The sequence below is a fragment of the Panthera pardus genome, unplaced genomic scaffold (assembly GCF_024362965.1).
Source record: "Panthera pardus isolate Hobbes unplaced genomic scaffold, ASM2436296v1 HiC_scaffold_21, whole genome shotgun sequence".
Lineage (NCBI taxonomy): Eukaryota > Metazoa > Chordata > Mammalia > Carnivora > Felidae > Panthera > Panthera pardus.
In genome coordinates, this window is record NW_026526777.1 from 5,785,171 (window position 1) to 5,797,293 (window position 12,123).

The 12,123-nt window shown below is 48.5% G+C and overlaps 1 protein-coding gene and 3 non-coding genes across 4 annotated transcripts; 2 read left to right on the plus strand and 2 right to left on the minus strand.

Annotated features, from left to right (window-relative positions):
• Nucleotides 1-1,585: 1,585 nt before the first annotated feature.
• Nucleotides 1,586-1,656, minus strand: TRNAG-GCC (transfer RNA glycine (anticodon GCC)). The gene has a single exon. It is a non-coding gene; the product is annotated as a tRNA-Gly (tRNA).
• A 210-nt stretch (nucleotides 1,657-1,866) lies between these two features.
• On the plus strand, nucleotides 1,867-3,393 carry HSPA6 (heat shock protein family A (Hsp70) member 6). Its single transcript, XM_053909521.1, is given in 5 exon segments — nucleotides 1,867-2,021; nucleotides 2,374-2,502; nucleotides 2,504-2,625; nucleotides 2,628-2,692; nucleotides 2,694-3,393. Coding segments are annotated over 5 exon segments (678 nt in total). The 3' UTR covers nucleotides 2,901-3,393.
• A 7,327-nt stretch (nucleotides 3,394-10,720) lies between these two features.
• Nucleotides 10,721-10,803, minus strand: TRNAL-CAG (transfer RNA leucine (anticodon CAG)). Its single transcript has one exon. It is a non-coding gene; the product is annotated as a tRNA-Leu (tRNA).
• A 615-nt stretch (nucleotides 10,804-11,418) lies between these two features.
• On the plus strand, nucleotides 11,419-11,490 carry TRNAG-UCC (transfer RNA glycine (anticodon UCC)). Its single transcript has one exon. It is a non-coding gene; the product is annotated as a tRNA-Gly (tRNA).
• Nucleotides 11,491-12,123: the final 633 nt, after the last annotated feature.

Below are 12,123 nucleotides of genomic sequence, written 5' to 3' on the forward strand. Positions count from 1 at the left end.
AGCGTTTGACATCAGAAATGTAAACCTAGAAAGTCCTGTATAAACGATATAGTCCACACTCCTCGCCGACGCGAGGCTCAAACCATGAGATCCTGACCTGAGCTGAAGTCGGACGCTCAACAGGCCGAGCCACCTAGGCACTCCGACAGCTTGCTTTTTGCGCTCAGTATTGATAGTGCGCTCAGTATCACAAGCATCCCTCCACTTCATGATGTCCAGGTAAGTTATCGCTTAAAAAATCTGTTCTACGTCTAAAGACACTCAGGCTAAGTTACGAAACGTAAGTGGATATATTTCAGTGCATGGGAGAAGACGGCCCTGCAACATACATTCCTCTATATTGGAAACTTTCTGAATTAAAAAGTAAAGACGTGAAATGACTTTGGAAGAGTGCCTGTGATGTACTGTGTGGGTCATGTCCAGGTACAGAGGTGCTCACTTTAGGCCTACACCTGGAGCTCTGGGGGGTGGGTGGGTGGGTGGGTGGGGTTTTGAGTTGCTGAGGGCTGGGAGAGAATGCTGGAGGAACTTGGACAAGACAGTCCCTGAACAGGCCAGGACACAGATCCCAAGCCAGGCCACCTTTCCTTCTGAGGTGAGGACCCTTCTCTTGCAGACCCTTTGCTACAAGTGTCCAGAGTGTGACAGCCAGGCCGGACCGGCCTAGACTCTAAGAGGGAATGAACTTAAAGCTGACGGCTTCTTTCTTCCGGGGCTATAGACTAGCTTTCTTCCTTTTTGAGGATGGTTTGATTTTTCCACTATGGGAGGCATTCACTGCACACTTCTTCTCACATTCCCTTTTTTTCCTGGACCGATCACCTGGACTGATCCCAGTAGAGCTGATCTCTCCAGCAGCAAACCTTGCGAAGCCTTCGCACCACTGCACCGGGAGAAGGTTGACTAAGAAACCCCGTCCAGAAGCTGGACTGACCTCTGCATCCTGACTCCCACCTCCTTCCAAGGACCCCCTGAGCTTTCCACAGGGTTCTCGGGCCTGAGGAGAAAATAGCCACTTATGGGACACAGGTTTTCAGTTTCTCTTTTTTAAAAAACTGGTTTCCTTTGAGTTAGGCAAATAACAATATATTACAAAACAGCCAACTTTACTGAAGCTTAAAGCCCTGAGACGCTGCGCCTGTTTAGTGTAGCCGCTAGTGTCTCTGCCTGCCACCTGGGACAGTCAGGTTCCATTCGCCGTCGGGCAAATGACAAGGACATTTTGTTTTCTTTCCTCCATTTCTACCCTCACGTCTCGAAAAGTCTCCTCCTTTTGTCATGCAGAGCCTTTCCAGCAGGCCTCTGGGACGATGCCCCTCGGGACGCCAGCGACAAGGACGTGGCTCAAGAGGAGGGCGTTCCCACAGTTCAGGCACATCCTCCTTCCGGCGCGCCCCTCCCCCTCCCCGGCCCCGCCCCCGCCCCCGCCCTCGGCCTTCAGAGGAAAGGGACTTGATAAAGGAGGGGAATCAAATCCAATCAATGCAGGCTTCAGCTAGCTGGTTTCGCTTATTTCAGTGTTGCAAATCCTAGAATAGAAAAAGACTGAATTAAAACGACTGGATCAGAAAACAAAAGGCTGTGATGCATTGGCCGGGAATCGAACCCGGGCCTCCCGCGTGGCAGGCGAGAATTCTACCACTGAACCACCAATGCTCCCGCTTTGCGTTTCGTGGTGGCATCCCTTAGCTTCATCTCTATCCCGAGCTCCGTTCCACGATGTGAATCAGGCTCCCGCTTGAGTCACCGCTGAGCCACCAGTTTGAAAATATTGTCTTTATGTTCCAAGACAGAGAACGTTAGGACTCAAAAAAGAACAACAACAACAAAAGCTATTTAAAGTCCTGACTCTGAGGCTCTATTGGCATGACGATGACACGCTTTCGGCTCTCCCGGCTCATCAACCATCCAGGGGGCGCATTTGTCCTCGTGGGGAGTTGCGACCTGAAGTGGTTTCGGATCTCGCTTCGGGCCGGCGGGGAGGAGCTGGAACTTTCCCCTCCACGCCGAGCCAGGAGCGGGTAACCGGCAGGCGGCGCGACGGCGCGGGATGAAGGGCTCCTGGAGGCCCAGCCAAGCAGCCCGGAGTCCCAAGGGCTCAGGCGTCCGACGCGGCCCGGGAGCGCGAGAAACCACCAGCGAAGTGGCCGTGGGCACCGACCCTAGCCCCACGTGCTCGTGGGTCGGCGTGCTGCAGGGAGGCGGGGTGGCGGCTGCCAGTCACCCACGACCAGGGCACGCGCCCAGCGCCCGGCTAGGTGGCCTTCAGGACCGCGCGCGGCTGGTGCGCGCGTAGCTAAGATGCCGGCGCACCACCTGCTTGGACGCCACGCGCGCAGGTTCGCGGTCCCGGCGGTGCTGGCGGACCTGAAGCACTGACCCTTGCAGGGGGCCGAGGGAGGGCGGCAAGGCCTGGGTGCGCGTGTCCCCCCCCCGGGGGCAGGAGACGTCCTCCTACCCCCAGGAGGTCTCTTCCATGGTGCTGGGCCAGGTGCAGGAGATTGGTCACGGTGCCCGTCTACCTCAACGACCCGCAGCGCCAGGCCACCAAGGACACCGGTGCCATCGTGGGGCGCCACGGGCTGCGGATCATCAACAAGGCCACGGCGGCCACCATCGCCGACGGGCTGATCAGCGCGGCGCGGGGGAGCAAAATGCGCTCATTTTCGACCTGGGCGGGAGCACCTTCGACCGTATGCATTCTCGCTGTCGACGCGGGTGTCTTCGAGGCTCCTGAGGCTGGGTGGGGAGGGCTCGACGACAGGTTGGTGAGCCGCCTCGGGAAGGAGTTCCGACGGAAGCAAGGGAAGATTTCCCAAGAGGACAGGCACAGAGTACAAGTGTCGGGAAGTCCTTGCCTGGCCAGAGCACAACCAGCTGGCAGAGAAGGAGGACTATGAGAATCAGAAGAGGGAGCTGGAGCAAAGTCTGTCACCCCACCTTCCCCAGGCCCTACGTGTCCCTGGGGGTAGCCGCTGTGGAACTGACACCGGCCAGGGAGCCCCCCACCCCTCCCCGGTAGTGGCCTCCGCACTGAGCAGGTTGATTGAATGGTCCCTCCTGGCAGGTCATCTGTGATGGTAAGGCCTGGGCTTGTGGTCCCTCTGTCTTCTGTGATCCTGCCCTGAACTTGAAGAATGGGAGTGCAGAGGAATCCTCCAATCAGGGAGCTTTCTTCTCGCCGTGGTGTCCCACTGAGGCCTGTGCCCGCGTCGCTTGGTAAAATCCTTTTCTCTCCCATTTCAGACCGGCAGAAGTCATCATTATTAACATTTGTGGGGCACTTTACCATCGCTTTTGCCTACTTTGGTGCTGTTGTTACCTGCATGTATGGATTTTGTTAATATATGGGTTTTGTGAAACATACATGGAAATAAACATTTAAAACTCCTCCTTGGTTTTCAGTCCAGTTAAATACATAAAGAGGCAAGGCTTTCAGAAGCAGAAAATGTCAGGGTGGGTGCTGAAGGAAGGAAGTGAAGAAAACTCACAAGCCTGTGCGTGTGATTTCCACAGGGGAAAACAGGCTAAGGGAGAGTTTGAGGCAGACATGTCCAGTGGGTACTGAAGTCTGAGGGCTGATAGGAGCGAGCTGTGAGTTATCTGCTGCAAGAGGAAAGGAGATGAGAGTTGGAAAAGTAGAGAATGGAGAGAAACTTTAAGTCCCAGCAAGGTTCCCACGTGTGACCCTAAGATTAAAAAAAAATCCTGTATTGGGATTCTAGTTTAGTTTGTCTGTCTATATGTCCTAATACACTGACAAGATAGTTTATACGATAATTAGCTGGCTCTAATCGAGTTACTTTATCCATTGTTCCTTTTTTAAGCTTGTTTATTTATTTTGAGAGAGAAAGAGAGAGCGTGCGCATGTGGGGGAGGGAGAGAGAGCGAGGGAGAGAGAATCCCAAGTAGGCTCCACACTGCCATTGCTGAGCCCGATGCTGATGCTGGGGCTTGAACGCACGATCCATGAGAACCATGAGAACTGTGAGATCATGACCCCAGCTGAAATCAAGAGTCTGAGGCTTAACTGACTGAGACCCTTAGGTGCCCCTATCCATGTCGTGTTAGAGAATAAACCCCACGTCCTGAACTCTGGGATGTAGTGTATCCTGTCTCTGGAGAGTACATCTAGGGGTGTAATTAAAGTTACTATTGATCTTGTGTGTGAGAAGTTTCTGGTTTCTTCTGATGGGCCCTAAGGGTGATGATTAATAATAATGATGATGATGCCAGCCCTGTATCATAATAGCAATACTGAAACCAGATTGCTTAGGTTTTCAGCTCTGTTCCTTTATATCTGGTGGAAGTTAAACTTCCCAAGGTTTGGGGGCATCTGGGTGGCTCAGTCAGTTAAGTGTCTGACTTCGGCTCAGGTCATGACCTCATGGTTCATAGGCTTGAGTTCTGCATTAGGCTCTGTGCTGACAGCTCAGAGCCTGGAGCTTGCTTCCGATTCTGTGTCTCCCTCTCTTCTCCTCCCCACCACCCCCAAATAAAAAAACATAAAAAAAAAAAAAAAAAAAAAACCACTTCTCCGAGGTTCGGTCTCTCCTTCTATATAGAGGGGATGATGATGAAATAGGACCTATTTCAGGATTGGTAAGAGGGTTCAGTTAATTAGTACATGTAAGAAATGATGAAGAAAGTTATGCATACAGCATATGAGCCACAAATATTAGCTATTACTAATTATTTTAGTTGAGCATCATCTATGTAGCAGGTACTTGACATACACAATCTAATTTAATCCTCACGGCAACATCACAGGGTTTTATTTCTTTGGGGAGATGAGGATTCTGAGGTTCACAGAGGTTAAACAATTTACTCAAGTTCGCATAGCTGTTAACTGTGGGGGAGGGGCAGGTTGGAATTGAGAATCCCGTCCTGCCTGATTCTAGAGCCTGTGCCTTGTCACCTCACAAACAGGCGGTGACTCTACTTGTTATCAAAACTTCCCAATATGTCGTGAAATTGGCTATGTTATTCCTCTAGAACACAGTTGGAGAGAAAAGGTATATATTTTTTTTATTAGTTATATTATTCACTGATACATGTTTTTTACAGCACGTGGCTGAAGCTGGGAAGTATCTTCGGGCTCAATTTTACTGCCAGTTGAGCAAGTGCCGATGTAAGAACAAGGATAAACTCGCGTCAGCTAGTTCCCAATTAACGCAGTCCACACTGGGTCTCTCCTGTGAGCAACGGGAAGATAGACTTTTATCTCAGAACTGCAGGCGGGTTTGGCCAGAGCAAGGCTGCATTACAGTTGGTTCAGGGGCGCCTCTTGCGGGTGACGAGGAGATTGCAGAACAACCCACTTGGCCCCATACTTGTCACTTCCCATTTTTAACTGCTCTCTTTTCCTGCACCTGGGCTTAGTGCTGGCCATGCTGGTTTCACAGTGAGAGAACTTGCCCAGAAAAGATGACATCACATACACATTCTATATTACACTTTCCCTTCCCAGAATTTCCTCCCAACTTCCAACTTGGACTTCCCAAGAGGAATGATACTCGTGTTGCTGGGTGAATTGGGGAGACCCTGGGCCCGGGGCCTTGACCCAGTCAGACCTGAAGGAGTCACCAAAGGTTCTTGGTCTTGTCACAAGAATGAATCCAAGGACAGACATGCAACACAGCGGTCGAGTGACACAAGTGGGAAAAGTTTATTAAAGCGAAAAGTACACTCTTGAGATTTGAGAGCAGGCTAGCAAGGGGGGGTGGAGGGAGAGACAGAGAGAGGGAGCGAGTGCCTTCTAGAGGTGGGGTTTGGGTTTCTGTCTTTTATTGACAGTTGTTAACTAGGGGGGCAGAATATTTATCACTTGGGGCAGAAAGCAGGGTTTCCCGCTTTTTCTTCCTAATTTGGTCAGGGGTTTCCTGTTAGGGTATCTGCCAACTTGGGCCTGTTGCTTTGATGGGGCTTCCTGTGGAGTGCTGCCTGGACAGGCCTCTGACCTTCGCACAGCCGGCCACAGCTTCCTGGTTGCTGGCCTCCAGGTATCCTGTCAGAGCTTAAGTAACTTCCTATTCTAACACTCACAGGGTCAAGATAGTTTCTTAGCATTCCAACAACATATTCTCTCTCTCTCCTTAAAAACATACACAGGGTGTAAGAAGGAAAATCGTCTTGTGTTGGGAAAACATTTCAGATCCTCTCATTTGTATGGGATCTATTTTTCCATAGAGGGATTTAAACACACTACTTCATCTACTTTTGAATGAGACTGTTGTTAATGGTTTAGTTTCTTTGGGGACTATTCCTTGTATGCCTGGTAAGGCATCTTTTTTTTTTTAAAATTTTTAAAGATTTACTCTTGAGAGAGAGAGGGGGGAACAGAGCACGAGCGGGGGAGGGGCAGAGCAAGAGAGGGACGCAGAATCCGAAGCAGGCTCCAGGATCTCAGCTGTCACCGGATCCCGACGAGGGGCTCGAACTCACAAGCCGAGAGATCATGACGTGAGCCAAAGTCGGGCGCCCAAACGACTGAGCCGCTCAGGTGTCCTTGATAAGACATCTTTATATTGTATATAGTTGTCAAAGGACAGAATTTTAACCGAGTAACTCTGAAGATCTAATTGGCTTTTGTAAGTGATTCAAGAATTGGGCAACACCCATTCCAGCAAGTCAAGGGGAACTCTGAGGCCTTTTACAAAAACCGAAGGTTTTTATAGGCAGGAGGGTGGGGTGACAAGTTATTAGCAAAAGAAACGAAAGGATTGCTCCAGATAAGGTCACCCTCCCTTAGGGGCAAGGGCGGGGTTTCTTACCCTAATCGGTGCAGACTGGAAAATTCCTGACTGACTGGTTAGGACTAAATTTCAGGGAGAGGTTTAAACTGCAATTAGGTTAGGATTTAAGCCCCAGTTTGGTGGCTTGGCCCAGCATAAGTGACTCCACCTTGGACCTGTCGTTTCTTTCTTTCTTTCTTTCTTTCTTTCTTCTTTTGATGTATGTTGATTTTTTCTTTTTTTCTTTCTTTTTTTTTTGAAATTTACATCCAAATTAGCATATAGTGCAGTAATGATTTCAGGAGTAGAATTCAGTGATTCATCCCCTACATATAACAACAAGTGTCCTCCTTAATGTCCCTTGCCCAAATAGCCCATCCCCCACCCACAACCCCTCCAGCAATCCTCAGTTGGTTCTCTATATTTAAGAGTCTCTTATGTTTTGTCCCCCTCCCTGTTTTTATATTATTTTTGCTTACCTTCCCTACTGTTCATCTGTTTTGTATCTTAAAGTCCTCATATGAGTGAGGTCACATGATATTTGTCTTTCTCTGACTGACCAATTTCGCTTAGCGTGATACCCTCCAGTTCCATCCACGTAGTTGCAAATGGCAAGACTTTGTTCTTTTTGATTGCCGAGTAATACTCCATTGTATATACATGCCACATCTTCTTTATTCATTCATCCGTGGATGCATTTGGGCTCTTTCCATACTTTGGCTATTGTTGATAGTGCTGCTATAAACATTGGAGTGCATGGGCCCCTTCGAAATAGCAAACCTGTATCCCTTGGATAAATACCTAGTAGTGTAATTGCTGGGTCTTAGGGTAGTTCTATTGTTAATTTTTTGAGGAACCTCCCAACTGTTTTCCAGAGTGGCTGCACTGGTTTGCATTCCCACCAGCAGTGCAAAAATGTTCCTCTTTCTCCTCATCCTCCCCAGCATCTGTCCTTGCCCGAGTTGTTAATTTTAACCATTCTGAAAGGCATGATGTGATAGCTCATTGTGGTTTTGATTTGTATTTGCCTGGTGATGAGTGATGTTGAGCATCTTTTCATGTGTCTGTTAGCCATCTGGATGTCTTCTTTAGAAAAGTGTCTATTCATGTCTTTTGCCCATTTCTTCACTGGATTATTTGTTTTTGGGTCTGTCGTTTTCTTTTTAACATAGTTTGATTAGTGTAATAACAACCGTGTCACCCAGTTCCTCCCCAAAAATATTACAACAAATTAAATCAAAATACATGCCCATTACTTAGAAATGAAATCTTGCTACAATCCCTCTAATGTAAAAACAGCATTTTCTTGCCCTACTCTCAATTCCTCACAGGCAGCTACTTTCAAGCGTTTTTCATTTCGGGTTTTTTTTGTTTTTTTTTTTTTGTTTTTTTTTTTTGTTTTTAGGGCCTTTTTATTGCGCAATAACTTTTGATTGACAGAGAGTTGGGAAGATACTACAGAAAGTTACTATATATCCAGGGGTGCCTGGGTGGCTCAGACGTTAAGAAAGTTACTATATATCCTTCACCCAGCTTCCCCTAATGTTAAGATTTTTACATAACCATGGTGCACTTATCAAACCCAAGAAGCTGACATTGGTACAATACAGTTAAGTGAACTATAGACTTTATTCAGATTTCATGTTTTTCCACTAATTTTTTTTTCCAGAAGCCAATCCAGGATACCATGCTGGTTTTGGTTATCATATCTTCCCTGATGTGGGTTGGGGTTCAGAGCTAATGGTCAAGAAAAAAATCCTTGAACCGTCTTTGGCGCAAAAATGTGGTTTTATTACAGCATGGGGACAGGACCCGTGGGCAGAAAGCTGTCCTGGGGTAGTGACAGGTGACTGATTATGTAAGTTCAAGTTGGGAGGGGATTAGGGATAGCAGAAGTCTCTAAGGAATGTTGGAAACAAGGTTTCTAGGACCTTGAGGGGGCTAGCTATTTTTAGGAAAAGGTCATTTATTACTGTTAGTAAAAAAAAACTCAGTCGTGAGACCCTTCGGATATCTGGGGGACATATGCCTGGAGGATGATTGCCAACATGTATCTTGGGGGGCAGCGAAAATGAAGTTTCCAAAAGAATTTTTATATGTTACACAGGATCCTGTGGGGTTGGGCTAATGTTGCCTTTTGCCCCTAGCAAAGTGTCAACTTCAAGGCAGCTGAACTCCCAGAGGAAGGTCACTCTGCCTGTCTCAAGGCCTTATCAATGGGCTATAGGTAGTAAGGACATTTAATTTTTTTCTTTTGCCTTTGTTTTGTACATCATTCCCGACAATCTGTGACAGTTTCCCAACCTTGTGTTTCATGACCTTGACATTTCAAGAGCACTGGTCAGTATTCGGCAGATTGTCCCTCGATTTGGGTTTATGTGATATTCTTTCATGATTAGACTGAGGTTTTTAAGAAGTGCCCATCTCCATGAATTCGGTCAGTGGGACTGTGACCTTGATCACATGGTTAAGGTTCAACTTTGTTTTTTTACATGTCTCTCTTGTGAATGCATTGCCATCGGCTTTAGCGTAGACACCTTCTGTTCTAAGCGCGGTGTCTGACATAGTGTGAGTGCTCATCTGAAACTGCCTTGGTGAGAAGCAAGGGAAAGGGTAGTCCAAGTTCAAGATCAGCCTGTGCAAAGGCACCTAAATTGGATCGGTGCTGCTCAAGCTTTCGGATGGGTGTGCATCACCTGGAGACCTTACGAACTTTGGATTTGGTGGGTCTGAGGTTGTGGCCTGCGACCTGCATTTCTAATAAGCCCCTAGGTATTCACCTAAGCCTCCCACCAGCTCAGTGTACTTACTATGCTGCTGGCAGCTTCCTGAGGTCACGGTCTGGTCTAGTAAATAACAAAGAATGCAGTTTATCTGGCAAAGTTTCACCAATTTCACCAATTGACCTAAAGATCCTTCCAATCTCACACCTGTGAACCTCACACATTCAGCTTGACAGCTCGTCCCTCTTCCCAGAAGGGCAACAAGATTTTTTTCATAGCCACTTCCTCCTCCTATCAGAAAGCATCTTATCTGTGACCTTCAGGAAAAAGGAGCTCTCGAAACACCCAACTCCACGAGTTTACCTTTCCTCTGTATTACTTTCCCAGATTTTTTCTGTTGATTTATTTTCCTTGGTTTTGGTGACACAGCAAACCTACTGAATTAGAGTTGGTGGTGGTTTTAGCGCAAGCAGGTAGTCGGGTTTCAACCCCACGTCTGGACGCCAGCAAGGGAGGAGTCAGGGTCAGCTATGGGGAAAGTCAGATACCTGTCCTGGCAACATTCCCAAACTAAAGCCGGAAGAAAGCCGGATCAAATCAGACAGGCCCAAGACAAAGAAGGCCTGCAACCCTGCTCCCAAAGAAATCCCCTCCCCAAATAATATTCCACCGCCTGGTAGACAACTGTTGATGAAAGATAGAGACCCAAACCCTGGGCCCTGCTCTCCCTTGAGCGGGCTGCTCTCACATCTGGAGAGTGCACTCTCTCTCCCTTTAATGATCTCTTTTCCAGCACTACTCAACCAGTGTCTGGTCTGTTCTTGAATTTTTCTCTTGGGAGGAGCCTAAGAGCCTGAGGTGACATCCCAGGGAGGGGCTGCGCGGAGGCCTCAGGGCCAAGGGGTCTCCCCAGTCCACCCTGCGACAGATGAACGGCCTGCCCTAATATGCTTGGCACATAGGAAGGGCTCAATATATTGTTGTTAGATAAAGGAATGGATAAATAGGTACCAAGAGGACGGAGTCTAAGGCAGAAACACTTTTTTTTCCAGTTAGGGATAGATCTTAGTGTCAATTGTTTCCTGATTTCCTAGACCAGTCTCCTGCCTATGACAGAAAAAAATTGATTGTTTCATATTTACAATGAAGCATAATATTCATATGTAGATACTCAGGATAAAGAGGTGTCGATTAATCAATACTCCCTTCTCCATGAATTCAATTCTATTTGTTGGTGGGAAAAAAAAAGTAAAAGCAACACTTTGTCAGAAGTGGGATTCGAACCCACGCCTCCAGGGGAGACTGCGACCTGAACGCAGCGCCTTAGACCGCTCGGCCATCCTGACTTGGCGTTTATCGTCGTCTTATTTTCCTTTAGTATTATTCCACAGTACTGTATCATGACGTTAACGTACATCAAAGTTGTATTTATTGTTTTATATAAAATTAGAACTCTCCATGGGATCCTTGTCAAAGCACGGAAAATAAAACTGTCTCCGACTCCTCTTTCTTACTTCACCATCCTAAACGGTAAGGATCCATTTTAACTGTCGCCCTTTTGAGCCCTCCAATCACTCCTCTAGCGCGGCGGAATCTCGCCAGGGTGGGCCCCTCGCCGGCCGGTCTCCTTCAGACCCTCCGTCCCAAATCGTCGGTACCGAATCCCACGCCCCGCGGATCCAGCGCTGGGACGAGCCCAGTGGCAGAGCTGGGAGCGCGGACGAGAGCAGGGGGCGGGAAAGATCCCTGGGCCGAGCGAGGCGTCTACTTTCCTGCTGGGCTCCGCGCTGCCCCGGCCTCCAGTCCCTGTCCGTAGCTGGAGGATCGACTAGGAGCAAGGCCGAGACCCATTCTCGTTAAAGGAAAGCTCCACGCACCTCAGAATCGTGGAACACCGTGGTCCGAGAAGCCACGGCCTCCATTTGCCTTATATAGAAAATTCCCAAGACCTAAGAACGCCGGCGTTGGTGGTATAGTGGTGAGCATAGCTGCCTTCCAAGCAGTTGACCCGGGTTCGATTCCCGGCCAACGCAGCTCTTCCTTTTTTCCCCTTCCCGAGGAAAGCCACATGGGATTTCCTTTTTTTTTTTTTAAAAGCCTGAACCCAAACTAGGAACCGCAGGCACTGCCTTCTCTCCCGGACTCATCTGTCGCTGGGGAGCCCCTTCTCCGCCCAGCCGCGTTTGGGTCCAGTGTCCGACTCGGAAGGCTTTCTTTCCTGGCTGCCGCTCCTCCCCGCCTTTCTTTCCCCGCTGCCACCTCTGGAGGAACCTGCGCGACGCCGGGTGCCAGGTACCGAGTGCCGAGCGCCGGGAGCCAGGTCTCCGGAGGGCCCTGCGTGCAGGTGCGCGAGGTCCGTGCGGCTGCCCTGCGAGTGCGTCGGGAGAACTGCGCTTGCAGGTGTACGACAGTAAACTAAATAATTAGCAGAAGTCAATAAATGGACACCCAGTTCAGCCACTGAAGAAAGTCTAAGTACGCTGGGAGCAACTTGGGCATATGAATCCCCTTTTTCAACTGTAAACGTTATGAAATCTAAGTACCCATCCAGTTTTTCCGATGAAAATTTAACGCCCGAGTGTGCAACCTGCTGTCTGTTGAGTGTCCAATACATACTGGTTTGAAGACGAAGTATAAAAAAATTCTAATATCTTCATATTGGTTAC